Source organism: Ovis aries, chromosome 15 (assembly GCF_016772045.2).
Source record: "Ovis aries strain OAR_USU_Benz2616 breed Rambouillet chromosome 15, ARS-UI_Ramb_v3.0, whole genome shotgun sequence".
NCBI classification, from domain to species: Eukaryota; Metazoa; Chordata; class Mammalia; order Artiodactyla; family Bovidae; genus Ovis; species Ovis aries.
Window position 1 is genome coordinate 55,882,476 of NC_056068.1, and position 26,767 is coordinate 55,909,242.

Consider the following 26,767-nt stretch of genomic DNA (forward strand, 5'->3'; position numbering starts at 1 on the left):
CACAGAATTTCTTACCTTATATGCATAATCCTCTGTAAAAAATGTACTAAATCCAAGAATTATAAATAAAATTATAGGAGAAGAAATAGTTCAGAAAGAATTAGCTCAGATTACCTCACAGTCAGGACTTCACTGTTACTACCTCTTGGGTTAGGAGTTCCTCTTTGGTGGTTTTATGGTGACTTATACATAATTTTTTATGTTTCTAATATAAAGAACTACTTGTATGTATATAAACATCTCCTGATGGTGAGCAGCATTTTTACCAAACACTGAGTTAAGTCCTGGTCCAGAAAAAGAACTCAATAATTGTTGGAATTATTAAATATAAGAAAACTGAATGAATAAAAGTTAGGTTTAAGCATAATAATATTTATGTTATATAACTCAGTTACACACGTTGTTAACTTAATGATGGAAATGGAAAAATAACAATTAGGTTTATAAATAATAGCAGATACTTATCTGTGCCACCCAGTTACATACCGTGTCTACTCATAGCAGCTTGTGTATTATTCCTATCTGTTATTTTAGGGCTTCCCAGGTGGCCCAGTGGTAAAGAATCTACCTGAAGTGCAGGAGATGTGGGTTTGATCCCTGAGTGAGGAACATTCCCTGGAAAAATAAATGGCAACCCACTCAAGTATTCTTGCCTGGGAAATCCCATGGACAGAGAAGCCTGGTGGGCTACAGGCCATAAGGTCACAAAAGACCAGATGCGACTTAATGACTAAACAACAACAATTATTTTATAGATCAGCACAAGAACACCAACTTGTCAGATGATGGGTAGACATCCTAGTTACTGTGTGCCAAACAGCACACATTCGTTTTTCACCAGCATATTTCAGCGTTGGCTAAGATTGTGGATATAGAATTATAGGTTCTGAAGTTCGCTCTGGCTCTGTGGTTTCTACATTCAGAGCCCTCTGCTGAAAATGTGTGTGATATTTTTACTAAGTGAAACCATGGTAACCACTCGTCTAGGATTGGGGTTTGTGAAGAGCCATGTGGGGAGCATTCTGCATAGATTATGGATTCTGGAATCCAATGACTCTCACTTTCACATTCAGCTTTCTGCCAACTGCTTGATTTATGACCTAGAGTAGGTAAATTTCATTGCTTCTCACATTTTCATTTCCCATTTGAAGTATGTTTAAAGCTATTTTATAAATTTTGGCAAATGCAGTTATTCAAAAAAAAAAAAAAGGACATAAGGCAGATAAATCTGTGAAAAATAATGGGAACATAAGCATATGCAGAATTCCCCAAAGAACCATAGCGAATTTTTATCCCCTACCTGGACTGCAGCGATAGCTCATTTATGCCTCTTTCACTTACTATACCGTACTTGTTGTTTTTTTCAGTTCTATAAATATGTTTCAGTCTTTCTACCTCAAGGCTTTTACACGTTATTATCTTTACCTAAAAGCACTCCCCACAGACACATACATATAAACATCAACACAAACATACATAGACACCTTTCTGTATGTTAGGCTCCTTTTCATGGTTTTTTTTTTGCCTAACATTGTCATGTCTTCAGAGAAAATGTCCCTGATCACTTCATAAAGAAAGACCTTTTAATAATTCTTCATTATATAACTATGCCTGTATTTTCATAGTGTTTCAGACAATTTATATAAGCATATACATATTTTTTGATTAATGTCTGACACTCTGCTTGAGTGAAAGTCCCATGAGGGCAGAAATTATAGGTCAACCTTATTCACCACCGTATACCTAATATCAACATGGAGCCTGCAGAGAGCAAAAACCTAAGTAATGTCTTTTCTGTGACTAGATGAATACAGAGATGAATCAAATGATAGAAAATACTGATAGCATTGATGAGCATAAAGCTTAGTCTCACCTTATACTGGCTCATAAAATAATATCTACATGTGCGGTGGCGTTCGCAGGTGGTGCTAGTGATAAAGAACCTGGCCGCCAACGCAGGAGACTTAAGAGATGCTGGTTCGATCCCTGGATCGGGACGATTTCCCTGGAGGAGGAAGTGGCAACCCACTCCAGTATTCTTGCCTGGAGAATCCCCATAGACAGAGGAGCCTGGCAGGCTACAGTCCACAGGCTTGCAAAGAGTCGACAGGCTGAAGTGACTTAGCATGTACATGCACGCAGGCACCAGTGTGATTGTCATCATTAGCTCAGCAGTTTTTGAACATACTTTCTGGGTTCAGTAGATTAAGGTAACTAGTATTATTGTAGAGTCCCCATTAAGGCCATTCTCAGAGGACCAAGGCATTTCTCTCTTTTTCTAATATCTTTAACTAGTAACTATTACCATCTTCCATCTGTGTCCTAACCCTCCAAAGAATATTTATTCATTTACTTATATCTTCTTCTATGGTAAAAGACAATTTTCAGCCAGAGCCCTGTAACAAAAACAGATCATTTAATATTAAATGTTAGTGTTTTCTAAATGAAATAAAATATTAGACCATATTACAAAAGATTCACAGGTATAAAACCTTACTAGGACAGATTTTTCCTGTGTAGTTCCTTGGATGTAGTATAGAAAACTCTATTCAGTCCTTAACTAAGGGAGATTGTATGATATTTGAGTAGGATTTCAATACGAGTTTTATAGGCCTTAGGGAATGCCTCTACAAAAGGGTGTTTTCCTTTCTTACTGTTATGGAGTCCCAGAAAGCTAAGTGAAAGAAAGTGAAAGTGTTAGTTGTCAGAGACTGGATCAATTTATAATTCTTTCTTGCATCCCTTTCTAGTTCACATTTTATTTGCACCCTGATAATTATTTGAAACTAATTAAATACATTTAAAAAATAAAACAGGAAGATAAAATCCATACTGGTAGGTTTATCTGCATTTCATCTATTCAATCATGTCTTATTTCTTTAGAACCACTTTCAAAAATTGTCATTTTTTCCCCAAGATTCTCATTTTATCAAAGGACAGTGCACATTGGTACCTCTGCTTGTCTTTATTTGAATTCATGCATTTGATAAGTTGTTAGAAATCTGGAGTTAATTCATGAGCTGATTATAAAATAGCTAAAAAGTATTGACCAGAACAATGTAGGTGGAGTTTAGTTAACTTGTTTGTCTTGTAATAAATATGATAATTACTGTCATGCTGGAGAAGACTCTTGAGAGTCCCTTGGACAGCAAGATCAAACCAGTCAATCCTAAAGGAAATCAACCCTAAATATTCATTGGAAGGACTGATGCTCCAATACCTTGGCTACCTGATGCAAAGAGCTGACTCATTGGAAAAGACCCTGATGATGGGGAAAATTGAGGGCAAGAGGATAAGGGAGCAACAGAGGATAAGATGGTTGAAAGGCATCACTGACTCAATGGACCTGAGTTTGAGCAAACTCAGGGAGATAGTGAAGGCTGGACAAGGATGGCGTGCTGCATTTCATGGGGTTGCAAAGAGTCAGACACAACTTAGCGACTGAACAATATATCTATCTGTATATGTATACACACATATACTAAGTACCTATAAAATAACAAGAAAAAGCCTAACAACACACTAGAAAAACCATAAAATCGCTTAGTCATTGAAGAGTTATAATTGGCTATGAAATATATGAAAACATGTTCAATCTGTTACAAAAAGAATAAAACAATTTTTTAGTTTTCTATTTGTTGGCTTTTTATTTTATTCAGAATTAAAACAATGGATACTGTCTAGAGTTGGCCGGGAAATTTCATAAGGAAAAGGATTCCATCTTGTACTATTTGTGGAAGTGTGAAAAGATAAAGCTTTCAGGGAGATCAGTTTGGCATTATTTATCCAAATCGTAAATATTCATGTTCTTCAAACCAGCAATAGTACATTTAAGTGTTTCCTCTTAGAGAAATACTCAGTATGTGCAAAAGAAGGCATATGCCAGAATACGCACAGCAGTATTCCAGGGCTGAGGAATGCCCTGGGATTAATGTGAGGAAGTGAGGAATGATGAGGACAGGGATGTGCAGGGGCATGGGGTCATTCATTGCTGGGAGCATATAGTTACAGGGACATCCAGTTATGGAGGCAGAGCCCTATCTAGGGACATTCTTTCTTCTGGCAGATCAGTCCTTTGTGAGGGGAGGGACTGTTACATGGAGCTCAGGAATATTGTCCCTTGACCCCTGCCTATTGACCAATTTTTGTACTAAACTATGTATGCTACCTCTTTCCAGCCTCTTGATCACCCATTAATGTGTTATGCATGTGTTGAAAGGAGGATAAAGTATAAAGAGAAGGGTTCCAGTTAATAATAGTAATTTGAATGTCAGTTCATTAGGTTTTATTTATTTCACTGCTTTAAAACCAAAACAGATTCATTCAAAGACAATCCATATTGTTGTCCTCATAACTCCCCAAATGAACTGAAACCTCAGTTTCTTTTTTGCAGGCACTTTAACAGAAAGTGAAAGCTCAAAACTGGAAGAGGAGCTGTTTATGTCTCATAACTGTTTGACAAAAATCTCAAAATACTTCCCTTGAAAATATAGAAACAGAATTTACTTAGTTCTAATCCCCAGATGGTACTTTCCAATAGTATTTTCCTGAAACAGCCGTCATGAGAATTAAAATTATTTGTTGATTTCTTCTGATAATTTCTTATTGTTAAAACTTACCATTTTGAATTTGCAGGTATGAATATGAGCAAGAGTGAGATAGCAAAAGAAACTTCATTAAAACCATCTCGGAGATCCTTGCCTTGCCTGGCCCAGAGCTATGCTTACTCAAAGAGCCTGAGCCAGTCTACCTCACTCTTCCAGTCAATTGAGAGTGAATCTCAGGATCCCACTTCTGTAACCTCAATCTCTGCTGACAAAGCAGAGCAAGGTAAGCTCTACTTTCTTGCTTAACTTATAAAGAGTAGTGTTCCAACATTCTGTCTCTTTCTCCCTCCCTCTTGCCCTCTCTTCCTTTCTTCCACTTAGTATTTATGGAGTTTTCAGAAAGGAGACTGGCATAGGAAGGGGAACAGTTGCCCCTGTCAGTCTGACAAAAGGCCATTCCTTGGCCAGATGTGTGTTCATCCCTTTATGTCCCTAAAAGTAGCAATGCCATGCAGATATGGACCTACTTTCTGTTGGCAGGAGACAGACCAGCCACCCAAATCACTGGCTCATTAGCATTCCTAGTGAGAATTTATTACCAGTAATTAAATATTCCAGCAATAATAAACTTGGTTTCCTTAAAACAAAAGACCCAAAACTTTAAATAATACTGACTATAAAGCAATAAAGATTTGGTTGCATGAAGATGTATTGGACAAGTGTTGGCAACCAATACTACACACAAGTGCCCGTTTGAGATGCCATTATACCTTTAGATAACTCCTTTTCAAAATACAACCAGGCTCCTTGTCATTCAGTGGATGGGTGTTGTTCCCCCCCCGCCACCAGCCCCAATCCATCTCTAAAAGCTTTTATGTTATGAAAACTCATTTCCTTATGATTCCTGAAGCTTGTTTCCTCCTCTAGGTAAATTGAAAATTCTGATATTCTCTTTTCAATTGTATTGGGAAAGTACTGCCTATTTTAAATAGCTTACATCCATGGCCAGTAAGGAAAGTGGCTAATTGTTTAAGAGAATCAAAGTGCTAAATGTAAGACAGGTGTCTTTCTCATGTCAACTCATTAACTTAAAAACATTTCTTCACGTTGGGCAGTCATTTGAATATTAGTCACCACAGTTATTTTTCTAATCATTGTTATGTGTTTAGTCCCCAAACCTACAAAGTCTTTTTGCTGTTGTTCCAGTTAATAATGAGGAAGAGAGAAAAGATTCTGTGCTCAAATGTTCTTTCACCGACCTCAGTGATTTTTGCTTGGGTGAGTTGATTTTTGATATTTTCTTCCTCCTTTCTTCCACTCCAAAAGCAAACTGTCTTCAAATTAAAACATTATTTTTTAAGAAAAAATTTCATGTTTAGTCTTTAATATTTGATGGGTGAGAATAAAAGGTTCAAGTATTGTTAAGGTATGTCATATACAGTTTGAAAATCAAACACAGAAAGTTTTAAATGAACAACAATCCTATAACTGAAAAAAGAAAAAAATTTGCTGTTAGTCTTTTGGAAATTTCCTTCATTTCTCTATGAATAAATAAATTTATACTAGTATGTATAGATTTATCAAATTTCAGTATTATCTGTTGATTTCTTATGCTAGATGAAGGCTTATTAGTCCATTTGTATAGCCTTTCATTCTTTTCAGTTACACTGCCATTTAAAATTTTAAATCACTTCAGATTAAATTTGTAACTTTAAATAGTATATATATTTTAATCTGATGGTCCAGGGTTCAAGTCCCTGTTCAGGCGCCACCTGCTGGGGTCCAGCCCTGGTGGATCCAGGGTGATTCGAAGGTGGGGATGGAGTCGGTGTCCTTGGAAAAATACATATTTAATTACAGATACATAGAGAGATTAGAAACGGATAGTGTAGTAGGAAGATTAGTGGAGAAAAAGAGGCTGAATAACTTGGTCTACGTGGAATAGCATCCATGCTCCAGATGGGAATTCAGCCAGAAAAACAGGGAGCAAGAAAGAATGACATGGGGGTATCAGTCTTTCCAGAAACTGATCCGATTTCTTTATTTTGGGGTTTGCTTATATACCTTTTGTTACACATAGGGATGAATACAGAGTCACACGGGGGTCAGCAGTCCTGACCTTTATCAAAATCAGGTGCTTCACATAAATGTAAAAAAAAGGTCTTAGGAATATTACATCATCTTCTGGCCATGAGACCCGCTGACATTTTATGATCCTTTCTTTCTGATAACCAAAAACCTTATTTTTTCCAAGGGTGTTTTTTCTTAAACCAGGCACCACCCTCCAAATAAAGTTACATTCCTATAGGGTGAGGGTGTAGTGAGTTACAATCAAGAAAGGAATTTATTTAACCCAAGGTTAACATGATTAATCTTAAAGGTTAATACTTATTTCTCCTATATGTTAGTTATATTCATTATAAGGGCAGGGAATATGGAGATTTAGCAGCAAACATCAGCCCAACAAATGAAAATCCTTTCACCAATGTTCCCCTTAAGATCTATTTGGTCTTAAGATAGTGATAAAGTTACATTTTTACATAGCAAGGACACAGTGATTTATAACAAAGTACAGCGATCTATTACAAAAGAGAAAATTCATTAACTCAAAAAGTCTAGTATTGCTAACCTTAAAAACTACTATATTTCCTTTTCTATATTCCAAATACATTGATTAATATATTCCCAGGTGTCTAAGGATATGGAGGCCTGGTGGCAATCATTGACTCAGCAATGAGAAAAAGCCCTATGATAATTAAGACTCTCAAAATACTCCAAAACTCTCTGTGCTGTTTATGGTTGAGAGGTAGTAAACAATCATGTGTGTAGCGGCAGGAGTATGGATAATCCTGTCACACAAGCTAGTCTGTCAGCAGAGAGGTTTGACCTGAAACACCCTTGTCCCACCCAGAGCAGGGAATTAGCAGCAATTATTGATACAACAAATGAAAAACCCTTCACCAATATAATTCCCAATCAACCCACTATACTAATAATTTCCAGCTCCCCTAAAGAATTTGCCTTTAGTAAGTCTAAAACATCTCGTGCCTCTCAGATTGGGAGGCTGTAAACAATCACATTCGGCCAGACGAACCTATACTGGTGGGCTAGATAACCTTCAGAGCAGTCCGTAAGCTGAAACACTCTTGTCACGCCCTGGAATTTTTATTGCCTTGGAGCTGCACGTTTACTCTTTCTCCGAGAGAAACAGTTATGGGGGAGAGCCCCCCGTAAAGTCAGAGGTGTAGGTGAGAGCATAAAACAGACTCTGGTTTTGGGATTAGATGCTCGGGAACAGGGGGTTTCCTGAGGCTTGATCACGCCTTTGCGTATGCCAAGCTTACTTCCTCATAACATTTACCATGGGCGGAGTCCCTCATGCTGGTCCCCCACATCCACCCTCTATCAAATACTCAAAGTCATGTTACATTACGTTTATTTTGTTGCTTATATCATGTCACAGACTTCTGTTAGTTTTATTTTCCTAGATCATCTAAATTTTTTCTCAAAAAGAAAAATATTCCTTTTTCTAAATACTTCCATTATACTTCAGCTTCTTGTTTTTATATCCTTTATCTCATTCTTCCTTAAGAAATTCTTAAGTGGTGTCCATTGACTTTCATTGAATTACTGCATTAATTCCATTTTCTAATTTCCCCACATATTCTTCTTTCTTGGTTTTCTTTCTCATTTTTTTTCAGAATGTATCCTTAAACAACTACCTGTGAATATTGATGTGAGATGCAATCTTTTAAAGTTATTCTATATCTGAGATGACTTCTGTTGGTTCTTACATTCAATTGATATTTCTTTGTTTATAAAATTCTGCATTAAAAATAATTCCATATGAAACTTGGTGATTAATTCAATGTCATCTAACATTTGTTATTACTGTTATAAATTCCTTTGTAGTTGATTTTTCTTCTCTGTGTACCTTTTGATTATATTTACTTTTTGGTTATAAAATTATACAACATTATATTTATATATTTGTGTATGTGTTTTAGTTCATCCCACTCTAGAGATCATTTGTCCTTTATATTTGTCTTATGCCTCCTTTCCACTTCTGTGATACTTTACCTACAATTTATGCACTTACGCTTTCCTTCTTTTTCTCTTTCGGGAAATCCAGTTAAAAGCCTGACATTTTCTCTCATCCCATGGTTTTGATTTCTGCCTCAGTTCAGGAAGATTCCTGACATTTTTCCTCAAAATCTCTTTTCATTTATGTGTGTGGGGGGGGGGTTGGGGGCGGGGCAGGGGATGCAACACTATATGTATACTTAGTTTCCAAGACTGTTTTTTGTTTTCTGAATGTACTTTTCAAAGTATCCTATTCTGTTTCATAAATACAGCATCTCTGATCTCTAACAACACTGAGCTATTATCCTAAGTTTTCCTTTGTGTTGTAAATTTTAGCATGTTTTCCCAGGGATCATTTTTAGCTGTAGAATTTTATCAAATTTCTAGTGATTTTTGGTCCTCTGTTTACATTTAGGAAAGACTGACTCAAAGCTGGATACAAGGACAAGTCTTAGAAACAGAAACATCTATGCTACAGTGAGTGGTGAAGGAACTGTTAATTAGATGATCCACCCATGTCAGATTGAGGACTGTACTCTAAAGTGCCAATGCCTGCATCACTCTCTTATGCTGTGAATTTCTGTAGAGAAATGGTTTCTGTTTGTCTGTTCTATTGTTTTGTATTTTATTGCCTGTTTCAGTTCTCATCATGTTTTCACCCTCAATTTTCATTCTTTCCCTCTGTTTATCTTCCATCTTTGAGTCCAGACATCTCTAGGATTTGTCTAAGGAAAGTCACTGTCTCTTCTTACCTCTGAACATATTCTAGGCTAAGCTGCTCCATTAGTTAACACTTCCATCAGAATTTTGCCTTCTAGAACACTCTGGTAGATTTTTATTTTTTAATAGTTATCTGAAGTCTCCAGAGGAGGGGCCAACAAACATACCTGAAAGCTCATTCAGCCACCTTGAACTCTGCTTCTTCACACTATCAACAAGTTAATGATAAATGATTCTTTGATGAGATATTTTATCATATAGAACAGAGGGGGAAATCTGTGGCCTACTTACTGTAGAGACTCAGTACCCAATTTTACATCTAAAAATTTATCCCAAGAAAGATAATATTAGAAATTAAAAACACTTTTTCTTGCAGCTTTTCTTTATAGTCATTATCAAATTTAAAAACAGAAGCAAATTATACTACCTCACACCAATCAGAATAGCCATCATGCAAAACTCTACAAATATTGGAGACGGTATGGAAAAGAGGGAAGCCTCCTACACTGTTGGCAGGAATGTAAGTTGGTACAGTCACTATGGAAAACGGTATGGAGGTTCCTCAGAAAACTAAAAAATAGAATTACCATCTGATCCAGCAGTCCCACTCCTGGGCATGTATCAGGATAAAGAGAAACTGTTAGCCTCTCAGTCATGTCTGACTCTGTGATCCCATGGACTGTAACCCACCAGGCTCCTCTGTGTGTGGAATTCTCCAGGCAAGAATACTGGAGTGGATAGCCATTAAATATAAATATAATTCAAAAAGATACATACCCCTCTGTGTTCATAGCAGCACTATTCACAATAGCCAAGACATGGAGACAACCTAAATGTCCATTGACAGATGAATAGATAAAGCAGATATGGTACATAGATACAATGAAACACAACTCAGCCATAAAAAGAACAAATTAGTGCATTTGTAGATGACATCCAATAACATAGATGCTATTAGAATTATGGTATTTAGTGAAGTCAAGTCAGAAAGAGAAGATATACCATATGATATCACTTATCTGTGGAATCTAACATAAGGCGCAGATGAACCTATCTGTGAAACAGAAACAGACTCACAGACCTAGGGAACAGACCTGTGTTTACCAAAGGGAGGGGAATGGGTAGGAATGGGCTGGGAGTTTGTGGTTAGTAGATGCGAACTATGACATACAGGATAGATAAGCCACAAAGTCCCGCTGTATAGCACAGGGAACCATATTCAAGACCTCAGGACAAACCATACTGGGAAAACATATAAAAAGAATGTATGTGTATAACTGAGTCCTTTGCTGTAAAGCAGAAATTAATACACCATTTTAAATCAACTATACTTCAGGAAAAAAGCCCCCAAAACTTAAAAATTTATTCTAAAAATTAAGCAATAAAACAAAAAAAATCATAAAAATGGAAGCAAATTGAATATTTTAGTAATGGGAGAGTAGATAAATTGTGAAATATCTACATGCTAGAATATCACATACTCATTAATACACTATATTATGGAACGTTTAGAAATTTGTTGCTAAGAGGGGAAAACAGTTTAATGTAAATGCTACTGCATTTACAGTCGGTTCAGTCGTGTCCGACTCTGTGCGATCCCATAGATGGCAGCCCACCAGGCTCCCCCATCCCTGGGATTCTCCAGGCAAGAACACTGGAGTGGGTTGCCATTTCCTCCTCCAATGTATGAAAGTAAAAAGTGAAAGTAAAGTCGCTCAGTCGTGTCCGACTCTTTGCGACCCCATGGACTGTAGCCTACCAGGCTCCTCCGTCCATGGGATTTTCCAGGCAAGAGTACTGGAGTGGGTTGCCATTTCCTTCTCCAAATATAAATGCAGAGTGCCTCTTATTTTAGTTAAAAATATTGCAAAAGAACTGGAAAGAAATATACCGTTATGCTAGCTGATAATGAATATCATCTCCACAAGTGGTTATTTGGGATTGTTATATATCTTCTTGTTGTCTGTATTTTCTTTTTTTTCTCTAAGCAAGATATATACAAATGTTATATAGTAAGAATATGTAAAGAAAAATATTGACATCAAAACTTTTTATAAGTTGAGGAAAATGCTCATATTTCAGTCAAAATAGCACACAGTTCTATGCATAGTTTTCAAAACTGATATTTGGAACTGGTTGTAACATTTGGAATAATGGTAGTACTGAAAGATTTTATCTTGATCCTCCATTAGTAGACAGTATAATTTTTATTTATTTTTTCTATAACAGAGACAATTATACTCAATATACTCATTTGCCTTTTGCAGTTACAATGCAAGTTTGCTTCATTTGAATGAGGGATTCATACTTGTTGGACTTGCCTAAGTGCAATTCCTTGAAACAAGGGCCTTTTCTTTTCATAAATTAAATAGAAATAAAATGAAGTCATAGTTTTATCAAATAGTGATACCCCAACACTTGTGTCTGCCCCAACAAGTATTTTATAACCTCAGACTGAATTTATTTGTAATCTGTGGAAGTTGAGCCCTGAATTTTCAGTAGTGCACACACTGGTGGCCTGGCTGCATTGCCTACATCAGGCATTCTCAAGTCACCTAGAGCTTTTAAAACTTCCTGGGACCCACTTCCAGAGAGTCAGTTTTAATTGATCTAAGGATAGAAATCAGGATCCATTCTTTTAACTGTTCCCCAGATAAATATTAAGTATAGCCAGAATTAAGAATGTCTAGCCTAAAACATGTATATTGATCTCTCTCTGAAGACTTCGCTGAGACACTTTTTCATAATTTGTTTAAAGGACGAGCTGTGTTACTTATAATAGCACTCTGAATGACTGTGAATTAGTCATGTATTTTTTTAAGTAATACCTCTTTATGTGTGTGTGGCTTAGACACAATGTTGGCTTATTAAGTCTCCTAATTAAAGGAAGACAGCCACCAGCAGGTTCATTTCACATATAACATCGAGAAGAGCATTTCATCAGAACAGATATGCTCAATCAGGGTGCAAAGGTCTTTCCCATAAAAAGTAATTAATCCTGAAAGAGGTTACTTGTGTTAGTTGTTTTCTGATAAGAAACCAAAAACAAACAAAAATCTTGTTCAAAATATCCATGAAGGTGTTACAGTTTGCACAGAACCCTTCATTATTAATTCTCCTAAGTTACTACTTGGAGAAGGCAATGGCACCCCACTCCAGTACTCTTGCCTGGAAAATCCCATGGTCGGAGGAGCCTGGTAGGCTGCGGTCCGTGGGGTCGCGAAGAGTCAGACATGACTGAGCAACTTCACTTTCACTTTCAATTTTCACTCTCATGCATTGGAGAAGGAAATGGCAACCCACTCCAGTGTTCTTGCCTGGAGAATCCCAGGGTCGGGGGAGCCTGGTGGGCTGCCATCTATGGGGTCACACAGAGTCGGACATGACTGAAGTGACTTGGTAGCAAGTTACTACTGGTAGCCTAACAATGACTCCAGTCATGTAAACCTTTCCATTCAGATCCAGGAATCTTATTTTTGACAGTTTGCCAATCCAAATATTAACATTTCCTCTAGTGCATAATGTAATTAGATGCCCAGACTCCTTTCCCCTCACCTCATCATTCAAGTATCTCAGTCATTTGACACATTTGTCTTGTGTTTATATCTCTCCAGGAATTTGTAACTCATACCCATTATTTTTGCATCTCCCGGCATCAGCCTATCATTCAGTTTAGAGAAACATCAGAGCTTCTGAAGGGGTTAAGAGAGCACACAGGAAGTACGTGTTCGCCTCTATAATGAAGCCAGGAATGAAGCTCCAGTTGACCGTAGTATCACCAGGCACCAGGGGCCTAGCTAGATACAAAACCTGGCTGTGAAATGCTCTTTCAAAGTTGGATGAATATCTATAGCTGGTATGCCTTTATCATGTTTGCGATGAGGTCAAGTAAAACAATGTCAAATATGGAAAAACTGTAACTTCATGAATCATGAGTATTTAAAAATACACACTGTCTTTTAAATTCAGTGAAGTTACATTTTCTAATTTTGCATTTAGAGTGCAGATGACTAGCTTCTAACGTTGAGTTGGTTAATGCATCGGAGTTTCCAAGTGCTAATAGGCTCTAGTACAATTTTTGGAACCCAATTGATGTTTCTAATTAATGGCTTTTCATTTTTTTTAGAGTAAACTACTTTGAACTGCCCCATAAAAATGTTGAGGCTATGGCAGTTATGTGGATGTGGTCAGTGTTTCACTGAAGACATATTTCTCCCTGTTCAAAATAAGCTATTCAGTTCAGTTCAGTTCAGTCACTCAGTTGTGTCTGACTCCTTGCAGCCCCATGGACTGTGGCAAGCCAGGCCTCCTTGTCTATCACCAACTCCAGGAGTTTACTCAAACTCATGTCCACTGAGTTGGTGATGCCATCCAACCATCTCATCCTCTGTCGTCCCCTTCTCCTTCTGCCTTCAATCTTTCCCAGCATCAGGGTATTTTCCAATGAGTCAGTTCTTCCCATCAGGTGGCCAAAGTATTGGAGTTTCAGCTTCAACATCAGTCCTTCCAATGAATATTCAGGACTAATTTCTTTTTTTTTTTTTTTAGTTTTTTATTTTTTTAATTTTAAAATCTTTAATTCTTACATGAGTTCCCAAACATGAACCCCCCTCCCACCTCCCTCCCCATAACATCTCTGTGGGTCATCCCCATGCACCAGCCCCAAGCATGCTGTATCCTGCCTCAGACATAGACTGGCGATTCAATTCTTACATGATAGTATACATGTTAGAATGCCATTCTCCCAAATCATCCCACCCTCTCCCTCTCCCTCTGAGTCCAAAAGTCCGTTATACACATCTGTGTCTTTTTTCCTGTCTTGCATACAGGGTCGTCATTGCCATCTTTCTAAATTCCATATATATGTGTTAGTATACTGTATTGGTGTTTTTCTTTCTGGTTTACTTCACTGTATAATCGGCTCCAGTTTCATCCATCTCATCAGAACTGATTCAAATGAATTCTTTTTAACGGCTGAGTAATACTCCATTGTGTAGGACTAATTTCTTTAGATTGGACTGGTTTGATCTTCTTGCAGTCCAAGGGACTCTCAAGAGTCTTCTCCAAAACCACAGTTCAAAAGCATCAGTTCTTCGGCACTCAGCTTTCTGTACAGTCCAACTCTTATATCCATATATGACTACTAGGAAAACCAAAGCTTTGACTAGACAGAAGTTTGTTGGCAAAGTAATGTCTCTGCTTTTTAATATGCTGTCTAGGTTGGTCATAACTTTTCTTCCAAGGAGAAAGCATCTTAATTTCATGGCTGCAGTCACCATCTGCAGTGATTTTGAAGTCCCCACGCAAAAAGTCTGTCACTGTTTCCATTGTTTCCCCATCTACTTTCCATGAAGTGATGGGACCAGATGCCATGATCTCAGTTTTCTGAGTGTTGAGTTTTAAGTCAGTTTTTTCTCTCTCCTCTTTCACTTTCAGTGACTGACTTTATTTTTCTGGGCTCCAAAAGGTCCGTCTAGTCAAGGCTATGGTTTTTCCAGTGGTCATGTATAGATGTGAGAGTTGGACTATAAAGAAAGCTGAGCGCCGAAGAATTGATGCTTTTGAACTATGGTGTTGGAGAAGACTCTTGAGAGTCCCTTGGATTGCAAGCAGATCCAACCAGTCCATCCTAAAAGAGATTGTTGCTGGGTATTCATTGGAAGGACTGATTTTGAAGCTGAAACTCCAATGCTTTGGCCACTTGATGCGAAGAACTGACTTATTTGAAAAGACCCTGATGCTGGGAAAGATTGAGGGAAGGAGGAGAAGGGGACGACAGAGGATGGGATGGTTGGATGGCATCACCAACTCGATGGACATGGGTCTAGGTGGACTATGGGAGTTGGTGATGGACAGGGAGGCCTGGTGTGCTGCAGTTCATGGGGTCGCAAAGAGTCCGACATTACTGAGCAACTGAACTGAACTGAACTGACTTTCACTTTCATCAAAAGGCTCTTTAGTTCTTTGCTTTCTGCCATAAGGGTGGTGTCATCTGTATATCTAAGGTTATGGATATTTCTCCCAGCAATCTTGATTCCAGCTTGTACTTCTTCCAGCCCAGCATTTCGCATGATGTATTCTGCATAGAAGTTACATAAGCAAGGTGACAATATACAGCCTTGACATACTCCTTTTCCTATTTGGAACCATGTCCAATTTTAACAGTTGCTTCCTGACCTGCATACAGATTTCTCAAGAGGCAGGTCAGGTGGTCTGGTATTTGCATCTCTTGAAGAATTTTGCACAGTTAGTTGTGATCCACACAGTCAAAGTCTTTGGCATAGTCAATAAAGCAGAAGTGGATGTTTTTCTAGAATTCTCTTGCTTTTTCAATAATCCAGGGGATGTTGGCAATTTGATCTCTAGTTCCTTGACTTTTTCTAAATCCAGCTTGAATATCTGGAAGTTCATCGTTCATGTACTGTTGAAGCTTGGCTTGGAGAATTTTGAGCTTTACTTTACTAGTGTGTGAGATGAGTGCAATTGTGTGGCAGTTAGAGCATTCTTTGGCATTGCCTTTCTTTGGAATTGGAATGAAAACTGATCTTTCCCAGTCCTGTGGCCACTGTTGAGTTTTCCAAATTTGCTGGCAGATTGTGTGCAGCACTTTCACAGCATCATCTTTTAGGATTTGAAATAGCTCAACTAGAATTCCATCATCTCTGCTAGCTTTGTTCATAGTGATGCTTCCTAATTGACTTCACATTCCAGGATGTCTGGCTCTAGGTGAGTGATCACACCTTTGTGGTTATCTGGATCATGAAGATCTTTTTTGTATAGTTCTTCTGTGTATTCTTGCCACCTCTTAATATCTTCTGCTTCTGTTAGGTTCATACCATTTCTGTCCTTTATTGTGCCCATCTTTGCATGAAATGTTCCCTTGGTATCTCTAATGTTCTCGAAGAGATCTCTAGTCTTTCCCATTCCATTGTTTTCCTCTATTTCTTTGCATTGATTGCTGAGGAAGGCTTTCTTATCTCTCCTTGCTATTCTTGGAACTCTGCATTCAAATGGGTATATCTTTCTTTTTCTCTTTTGTCTTTGCTTCTCTTCTTTTCACAGCTATTTGTAAGGCTTCCTCAGAGAAGTATTTTGCCTTTTTGCATTTCTTTTTCGTGGGGATGGTCTTGATCCCTGCCTCTTGTACAATGTCACGAATCTCCGTCCATAGTTTTTCAGGCACTCTATCAGATATAATCCCTTGAATCTATTTCTCACTTCCACTGTATAATCAGAAGGGATTTGATTTAGGTCATAACTGATTGGTCTAGTAGTTTTCCCTACTTTCTTCAATTTCAGTCTAAATTTGGCAATAAGGAGTTCATGATCTGAGCCATAGTCAGCTCCCCTTCTTGTTTTTGCTGACTGTATAGAGCTTCTCCATTTTTGGCTGCAAAGAATATAATCAATCTGATTTTGGTGTTGACCATCTGGTGATGTCAATGTGTCATGTCTTCTCTTGTGCTGTTGGAAGATAGTGTTTGCTATGACCAGTGTGTTCTCTTGGCAAAACTCTATTAGCCTTTGCCCACTTCCTTCTGTACCCCAAGGCCAAATGGAATATTCATGATTCTATTGATTCATAGCTGCAGATTTTTGCTAATGTTGCCTGACAGAGTTCGTAGTAGATTATCAGTGAAATACTATTTTCCCAGCCAGACATTGATCAGACATTTATTCTTGTATCTACTAGTTGTGCAACTGTGGCATATTATTAACCTCTCTGAGCCTCAATGATCTAATATGTAAATTGGGATTAAAGATCCCTGCTTTACAATATTGTTGAATTAAATGAAGAAGCATAGCTCCATCACAGTCTCTAAGACATCATCATGGAAATTCAATGAGTATTTTTATTTAGTCATTCACTCAACTTACTTTTCACACTGAATTTTTCTGGGCTTTTAAATATCTTCACTAACCATCTCTTTCTGTTATCACCAAAATGTGACCCTGATGGCATACTGGAATAACAGTAATTTACTGAACTCACATGCGCACCTCCCTGCCTATGTTATCTTATTTAATTTTCTTAACAGTCCTTTGGGTTGGTGTTATTATCATCTTATTTTTACAGATGAGGAAATTGACTCACCAAGAGGCAAGTTAAGTTACAAAAATCATCTAACTAGCAAATGGAGAACAGAGGTTTCAACCCAGGAAACCTTCATCTCTCACCTTCTCTCTAAATCAGCGCAATGGTAACAGAGGCATTTAAGATGAAAAGTGGTTAGTGAAACCCAGGGAACACCAGCTCTGCAAGATATTAATAAGTATCAGGCTGGGAGCAGCAAAAGATGGAGGAGTAACATTGCATGGTAAAATATATTTGGGAGATGATGGATTAAAGAAAACTAATCAGGTTGGGAGGTTAGGATTTTGTTGCTTGGTTTTCTTCATTTATTTTTCTAATTGTCGTCTCTGGACTTTTAATTCTACTTTTCATAGAGCAGCCAGGGCACCATTCCATTGCATAAACCATTCTCCCCCAGCCACATAGATACATAGACACACACACACACAAATTGTTCTGGGAAGTACTGATCCATGTAACAGTGAACTTGAAATCATGGTGTGTCAGCAATCTTGTTCATCAATCCTGGAAGTCCTGCTACTATTGCTCACCCTTCTTTTCTTGTTAGTGTAGTAGAAAATGGCAAAGACAGAGAAATCCAATTAACAAGTAACTAATGCCTAATTCTACCCTTGCTCACGCTGCAGTAAAATCAGGTAACTTTGAAGTGAAATAAGCAGGGCTAATTAAGACCAATATACTTTGGGTCCAACCACCAAAATATTCATCTACCTAATCTTTTGCAATCAACATTTTGCCAGTGTTATGAAACGACTCCCTCAGGAAGTGGTTTGTGTTAGATAATCAAGACATTCACTTTCTGCAAGTTTCATAGTTCAGCTTAATGGCTTGTTTGTTGATCTTATTTCTCAAAACAGTTATGTTCAAATGTAATGATGTATGTATGTAATGATTTTGCTGTCTTTCTGTAATATTAATCTCTGCTAATTTTCATCATTTTTTCCAACAGTTTCATGTTAAAATGGTATAAAAATAACTTTTCCACTGATACCAATTTACTTACAATTACAAAAAAAAATGAAATTACAGGGAAAGACATTGTTCTTTAGTTTTGAAAGCCTCACAGTCGCTGTAAATCTTTTCAGCTTTTTATTAAGCACATTACATAAGTCATCTTGTCTCACTTTTCGAGTTATATTCAGAATGTAACACTGTTCACCATTGCTCTATTTGTTGCTACAACCTAATCCACTCTGCCACCATTTCTTGGGAGATAGTGTAATAACCTCCTAATTGGTCTCTCTGCTCCACCTCTTGCTTCCTTATAATCTGTTTTCTACACAGCAATTATAGGAAGCTTTAATAAAAAAGAAATTAAATCTCATCGTTTTTCTCCTCATATTCCTCCAGCTTTCCCATTACATTTAAAATGTAAATCTCCTACTTGGCCTTCAGAGGCCATATGAGATATCTGGGCATGGCCTCTTTAGGCCATTTCCTATTGCCTCTTCCCCCTTGTTGTTTTTCAGTTGCTCAGTCATGTCTGGGTCTTTTGTGACCCCATAGGGTATCCACCAGGCTCCTCTGTCCATGGGATTTCCCAAGCAAGAATACTGGAGTGAGTTGCCACTTCTTTTTCCAGGGGATCTTCTGGACCCAGGGATTGAACCCATGTCTCCTGTATCTCTTGCATGGTAACAGGCAGATTCTTTACCACTGAACCACCTGGGAAACTAATGCTGTAGCCAATTCAAGCTTCTGTTGCCTGTTGTTCTGATCCCAGGGCCTTCCATTGAGAGAAACCGGATTGACACAAACTTCACTCTATGTGCTCTAATCTTGATTTATTTTTCTTTTGAATACATAGAGAGTATTACCTGAAATTCTGTGGGTTTCTTTCTCTCTCTTGCTGTTTCCGGAACACAGAGGCTTTGTTAACTTTCTTGATTCCTGTAGCCCAGAATCAAGAACATTATTTGGCACATAGTAGGGGCTCCAACAGAGTCGGATTCGATTGAAGTGACTTAGCAGCAGCAGCAGCAGGGGCTCCAATAATATATTTAGAATCTGAAAAATGGATAAACGACACAGAGGCTATTGACATGCATATCTCTGGAGAGTTTGCTGTAGGATTTGCCCATTACTTTTCTCACCATGATGTGATCCCTCAGTGTGATTTTCCTCACCTGTTAGAAATCATTACTGTGTTATTATTCTCACTGATGACCTAATCTGATTATATTCCTCTTTTTCATTTGGGTTGACAAACCTTCTGGGAGAGCATTTAAAGAACGGATAGTCACCATTCTCCTTAAGTAGGAAGACTATGACTTTCTAACATTACTCTTCTGTGAAGTCCTCCCTAACATTCAGAAGTTGAGATGAGGCCTTCTTTCTATTATTATATCACTTTGAATATGGCTTTATGTACTCTTGGGCTTCCCTGGTGGCTCAGAAGGTAAAAAATCTGCCTGCAATGTGGAAGACCTGGGTTCAGTCCCTGCGCTGGGAAGATCCCCTAGAGAAGGGAACAGCTACCTACTCCAGTATTTTGGCTTGGAGAAGTCCATGGACAGAGGAGCCTGGCAGGCTACAGTCCACGGGGTCACAAAGAACTGGACATAATTAAGCGACTTTCAGTTTTGGATTCCCTGGTGGCTCAAATGGTAGAGTCTGCCTATAATGCAGGAGACCTTGGTTTGATCCCTGGGTCAAGAAGTTCCCCTGGAAAAGGAAATGGCAACCTGCTCCAGTATTCTTGCCTGGAAAATCCCAGGAACGGAGGAGCTTGGCAGGCTACAGTCCATGGGGTCGAAGAGTCGGACACGACTGAGCGACTTCACTTTCTTTCTACTTTCTATGCATACTTATTTTGCTGCTGCTGTTGCTAAGTGGCTTCAGTCGTGTCCGATTCTGTGAGACCCCATAGATGGCAGCCCACCAGGCTCCCCGGTCCCTGGGATTCTCCAGGCAAGAACACTGGAGTGGGTTGCCATTTCCTTCTCCAATGCATGAAAGTGAAAAGTGAAAGTGAAGTTGCTCAGTCGTGCCCAACTCTTAGCGACCCCATGGACTGCAGCCTACCAGGCTCCTCCATCCGTGAGATTCTTCAGGCAAGAGTACTGGAGTGGGGTGCCATTGCCTTCTCCACTCATTTTGCTAGATGATAACAGTTGCTGTTTATATCTGTCCTATTCATTTTGCCTAGCATGTACCCTGTTTTCAGTGACAGATAGGTAGACAAATGATGATTGATTGGGTGAATATATGGAAAGATAGACGTGGGTAGAATAAACGCCAACACATTGACACGATGGAAAGTAGTTTATCCACAGAATTTCCTCAGTTGGGGAGTTGACTCAGTATAGCTCCAGCAGTACCTGTGCTGTGAGTGGTTAGTGTCAGGACTTTAGAACATTGATACTGTTAGGGAGAAGCAGACAACAAAAGAACAGCAAAGAATCAGTAAATTTGGGTCTTCTGCGTGTGTATGCATGTCCCTTCACTGTTCCCCTGAAACTATCACATCATTGTAAAATGGCTATGTGCATGTGTTTTAGTAACTCAGTCGTGTCTGACTCTTTGCAATCCTATGGACTGTAGCCTGCCAGACTCATCTGTCCATGGAATTTTCCAAACAAGTATACTGGAGTGGATTGCCATGCCCTTCTCTCGGGGAACTTCCCGACCCAGGGATAGAACCAGGGTCTCCTGCATTGCAGGTAGATTCTTTACCATCTGAGCCACCTGGGAAGTTAACCAGCTATACCCCAATACAAAATAAAAAAATGTAAAAAAGACGGTCTGGATCTTTACCAGCACCAAACTTCTACATTTTTACTCCATTTTGTGTTTTTTATGTCAAATTTTGTATCTTTTCATTTTATGTATTTCTAAACTGATTTTTGTAGTTTTAGTTGATTTTACTACTTTTGTCTTTTAACTTCCTTGAAGTGAAGTGAAGTGAAGTCACTCAGTCGTATCCGACTCTTTGCTGTAGCCCACCAAGCTCCTCTGTCCATGGGATTCTCCAGGCAACAGTACTGGAGTGGGTTGCCATTAACTTCCTTACTAGATTTATAAGTAATTAATTCACTACCTTTTCTCTGTATTTACCTTTGGCAGTGAGATTCTTACTTACCTATTGTCTCCAAGGGAAGAAATCTCATTTAGCACCGAGTTTCAGGTTGATTGGAGACCATGGCCTCAGACAGTCTCTGTTAAAGTATGCAAATACATACAGTTTCTGTGGGGCTGCAATCCCAAACCCTACAGTCTTCAGAAAGGAAATCTGAGGGTGGCCTTGGGAGACTGTTAACAAAAATCAGAGCTCCAGATCAGTGTGTAAGCTATTATCAAGTTGAAGTGAAGCAAAGAGGTTGGATAGGATGCTCTCTCTCTACTTCACTGGAAGTACCTCCATAGACTCTAGATGTGTGGGAAACCTTAAGCCTATCCCTCAGGCTGAAGCTCCAACATAAATAAAGAGGCTTTTCACAGGAAGGTGGGGATGTGTTTCAGTCTGTGGTCTGTGCATTGCTCTGAGGGTAGTAGCCTGCCAAGAACTGTCTCTGATTGTCACAGTCTGGTGGAGACCAGAAACTAGCCTCTTTGGCTGCCAGGGTTACCTGATCAATAAATACCACCAGTGTTCCTGTTGGCTTTCCTGAGTCAGCTGCAAGCTGGGCAGTCTTGCAGGAAAATGCCTTGACTGTGCTCGCCTGCAGGTCTCCGTGATGCAATGAGAGAGTTCCTTGAAGAGCTTTGGAACATGTTCACATTTAAGTTGCTATCATGGGATGTTATATTTGAGCCTCTTGATAATCACAAAGCAAAAATGCATAACACTAAAGACCATCACTGAGCCACAAGGGGAGAATGCTCTTGTTCCCTGGACCCAGACAGCAGGTGAGGGAGTGTCACACTGCATGAGCTTTTTAGTTTCAGCAAGGCAGTGGGACAGTGCGGTTTCAGCAAGGCAGTGAGGCAGTGCAGAGACTGCTTTCCCCACCTGTCCTAGCAAGGCAGCAAGAGGGTTTAGCTTGCCTGCTTGTGCTAGCTTCTCTGGTAGCTCAGATGGTAAAGAATCTGGCTGCAATGCCAGAGACACAGGAGACATGAGTTCGATCTCTGGGTTGGGAAAATCCGCTGGAGAAGGGAATGGCAACCCACTGCGGTATTCTTGCCTGGAGAATTCCATAGACAGTCCATGGGGTCGCAGAGTCAGACACAACTGAGTGACTAACACTTGCACTTTCACTTGTGCTATCAGGGTGGGTAGAGAGTGCAAAAACCGTGCCCACTAACACCTCTGCCTCTGGAGAGAGTTTCGGCTGTTTCTGCAGATGCTTTAAAATTAGCAGGTGAATCTCCTTCACATATAGGCTAGGCACTTTTTAAACTGCTGCTGACATGAATGAGACCACATGCAAGCCCTTTAAAAGGTGAATCTCAGTTCCCTTTGGGTCCCTTGAATGTCTTCCTATTTATTTCCTTGCCAGGTGTTTTGGGGCCTTTTCTTCTGCTGCAGATCCCAAGGGCTGGGGTGCCTCGTGTAAGGCACAAATCCCTTGCTCCTCTGAGAAAAATACTGAACTGAGGAGATCTCTCCCTGTTGTGTGTCACTACGCTGAGAGTGGGGTTTTGGAAGGACTGTCAAATACGGTCTCTCCTACCTTTCTTAATGTGGTCCTTTTATCTTTTGTCATGGAGGAGCAGTTCATCTGGTTTACAGCTCTTTCTCAGAAGGAACTGATGCATATGTAACTACCCTAGAGAGGTGGGTCCAGCATCTTCCTACGCCACCATCTTGAACCTAACAACTGTTGTTTTAATCTTCAGCCTCAGCTACTCTGGCAGCCCTAAAACATGCTGACATTAGTAATAAATGGGAAGGTTACACATTTGAAAGTAAGTGATAACTAATATGATCATTCACACATACTGAAAATTGTTCGAAAGTTTCACCATCCATTTCCAGATGCTTAAGCAATTATAATACAATGTAACAACATAAGGAAATAAAATAGTATTATAATAAAAATGGCTGAGATGGAATAACTTGGTTATTAAAATTATACTCCCAGAGATGGCTCTAAAGTTTATGTTGCAATCTTAGTAGCCTCCTATATTGATCAGTCCCTTTTGTTTGGGTGCTGGTTTACAAGCAAAATTTAGAAGACTTACTGGATTCCCACTTGACTCAACAAAAGTTTTTTTTATCATAAATCATATTATTGGTGATTGGAAAAAAGATATTTAGATTAAATTTTAAATTGTCCATTGGCATACTTAAGGTAATTACATTGTTTCTTCCCCATTCAGGCTTTAAAAGGGAAGATAAGGTATTTTTGTTTGTTCCAAATTACCTAATTTGTTTTGTTGATTCTAAATATTTGAGTTGTGAATTTAAGAAAAACCAAAGGAAGGAAATATATAATTCTTCAATATTTATGTGTACAAGTCACATTTTTTTAATTGTTCTTCAGTCACTCAGTCAGGTACAATTCTTTGCAACCCCATGGACTGTAGCATACCAGGCTTCCCTGCCCTTCACTATCTCCAAGAGTTTGTTCAAACTCATGTGCATTGAGTCAATGATGCTGTCCAACCATCTCAACCTCTGTTGCTCCCTTCTCCTCCTGCTCTTGATCTTTTCCTGCATCAGGGTCTTTTCCAGTGATTTAGCACTTCACATCAGGTAGCCAAAGAATGGAGTTTCAGCTTCAGCATCAGTCCTTCCAATGAATATTCAGGACTGATTTCTTTTAGGATTGACTGGTTTGATCTCCTTGCAGTCCAAGGGAGTCTCAAGAGTCTTCTCCAGAACCATGGTTTGAAAGCATCAGTTCTTCAGCACTCTGCCCTCCTTATGGTCCAACTCTCACATCCATACATGACTACTGGAAAAACCATAGGATTGACTAGATGGACCTTTGTTGGCAAAGTGATGTCTCTGCTTCTTAATACACTGTCTAGGTTTGTTATAGATTTTCTTCCAAGGAGCAAGCATCTTTTCAATTTATAGCTGCAGTCACCATCTGCATTGATTTTGGAGCCTAAGAAAACAAAGTCTGTCACTGTTTCCATTGTTTCCCCAACTCTTTGCCATGAAGTGGTGGGACCGGATGCCATGATCTTAGTTTTTTAATGTTGAGTTTTAAGCCAGCTTTTTCACTCTCCTCTTTTACCTTCGTCAAGAGACTCTTTTGTACCTCTTCACTTTAGATTATTCTGTTTAATCCTTGGAATGAAAAGATTTTATTACCCCAAATTTTCATATTGAGAACTGACTCACTGCCACTCAGCTAATAAATGGCATAACCAGAATTTAAACTTGGCTTTTATGGAGCAAATATTAGTTATCTTTCCATTACATCAGACTCTCTACTTAACATACTAAGTGATTTTCTTAAGCTTGGAGAATCTTGATTTTTGTTTGTTTGTATTTTATTATAATGGATTTATCGAGTTCCAATTCACCTTGACCATAAAATTCACCTACTTTAAGTAGTGGGTGAAAACTCAGTGGTTTTTAGCATATTCTCAAAGATATGTACCCATCACCACCGTCAATTTTAGATCATTCCTGTCACCTCAAAAAACAAGTACACCCCTGGTGGATTCACGTGGATGTATGGCAAAACCAATACAATATTGTAAAGTAATTAACCTCCAATTAAAATAAATAAATTTATACTTAAAAATAAAAAGAAATTCCATACCTATTAGCAGTCAGGTTTTACTGTAATTCAGTAATTCAACTGAACAAAATTCAATTCTATTGATTAAACCATATTTTATCTATCCATTCATGAGATTGTGGACATTTGTATTGTTTTGACTTTTTGGCTATTATGAACAATGCTTCTAGGAGCATTCATGCATAATTTTTTGGTGGAATTATGTTTTCATTTCTCTTGAGTATTATCCCTAGAAGTAGAATGCAAGATCATGTGGTGACTCTGTTAAAAATTTTGAAGACCTGCCAGACTGTTTTCCACAACAGCTTCACCATTTTTCATTCTCATCAGCAGTATATGAAGACTCAGTTTCTCAACATTCTCATCAACACTCTTTTTTATTATATGCTGCTGCTGCTAAGTCGCTTCGTCGTGTCCGACTCTGTGCGACCCCATAGACGGCAGCCTACCAGGCTCTGCCGTCCCTGGGATTCTCCAGGCGAGAACGCTGGAGTGGGTTGCCATTTCCTTCTCCATGCATGAAAGTGAAAAGTCAAAGTGAAGTCACTGAGTCGTGTCCAACTCTCAGCGACCCCATGGACTGCAGCACACTACGTCCTAGTGAATATGAAGTGGTCTCATTGTGGTTTAGATTTGCATTTCCCTGAGCACTAATCATGTTGAACACCTTTTCATGTTAGTTTTTCCTTTGAACCTCTTGTATATTTTTTCAAAGAAATGTCTGTTCAGATTTTTTGCCCATTTTCAAACAGGGTTGTTTGTCTATTATTCAGTTGTAAGAGTTGTATATACATATATACAAGTCCCTTATTCGATATATAAATTGCAAACATCTTCTCATATTCTGAAGGTTGTCCCTCTTTCTTGATGGTATTCTTTAAAGTACAGATTTTTAATTTTGATAAAATCCAATTATCTATTTTTTAAGAGTGTATGTCTTTCTACCAGTCAGCTACTGGAGAGCAACAGTAGTTTCATTTGTCATAATCAAAATTACCTGTTTCTACTATACCAGACAGAAATGTTTTTGTTTTTTGAAAGTCTGCTTTTCTTAATTATCAAATTTACTGGATTTTAAGACACTAGCAATTGTGAAAAGCATCATCAAATTAATAATCACTTTTAGGAAATATGGATTGTTGCTCTTGTTCAGTTGCTCAGTCATGTCTGACTCTGTGACCCCATAGACTGCAGCATGCCATGCTTCCCGGTCCTTCACTGTCTCCCGGAGTTTTCTCAAACTCATGTCCATTGAGCCGATGATGCCATCCAACTATCTTATCCTCTGTTTTCCCCTTCTCTTCCGGCACTCAATTTTTCCCATCATCAGGGTCTTCTCCAGTGACTTGGCTGTTTGCATCAGGTGGCCAGAGTATTGGAGCTTCAGTTTCATCATCAGTCCTCCCAATGAATATTCAGGGTGGATTTTCTTTAGGCTTGACTGGTTTGATCTCCCTGCTGTCCAAGGAACTCTCAAGGGTCTCCTTCAGCATCACAATCCAAAAGCATCAATTCCTTGGTGCTCCGTCTTCTTTATGGGCCAACATGGACTGTTGACCCCATCCTGATTTCAGAAATGCTAAAATGTGGGGTAAAAGCATCTTAAGACAATGAAATATGTAATTGGTATTGTAATTTGGTGTTGTTGAAATTATTCAATTTGTTTGAATTTTAAATGA

The 26,767-nt window shown here is 38.7% G+C and overlaps 1 protein-coding gene across 1 annotated transcript in view; it reads left to right on the forward strand.

Annotated features, from left to right (window-relative positions):
- ANO3 (anoctamin 3) overlaps nucleotides 1-26,767 on the forward strand; it is a 455,605-nt gene that overhangs the window by 230,173 nt on the left and 198,665 nt on the right. Inside the window, exons 2-3 of the mRNA XM_027979573.3 lie at nucleotides 4,636-4,830; nucleotides 5,754-5,825. Coding sequence (XP_027835374.2) covers nucleotides 4,636-4,830; nucleotides 5,754-5,825 — 267 coding nt within the window. The remainder of the gene's footprint in view (nucleotides 1-4,635; nucleotides 4,831-5,753; nucleotides 5,826-26,767) is intronic.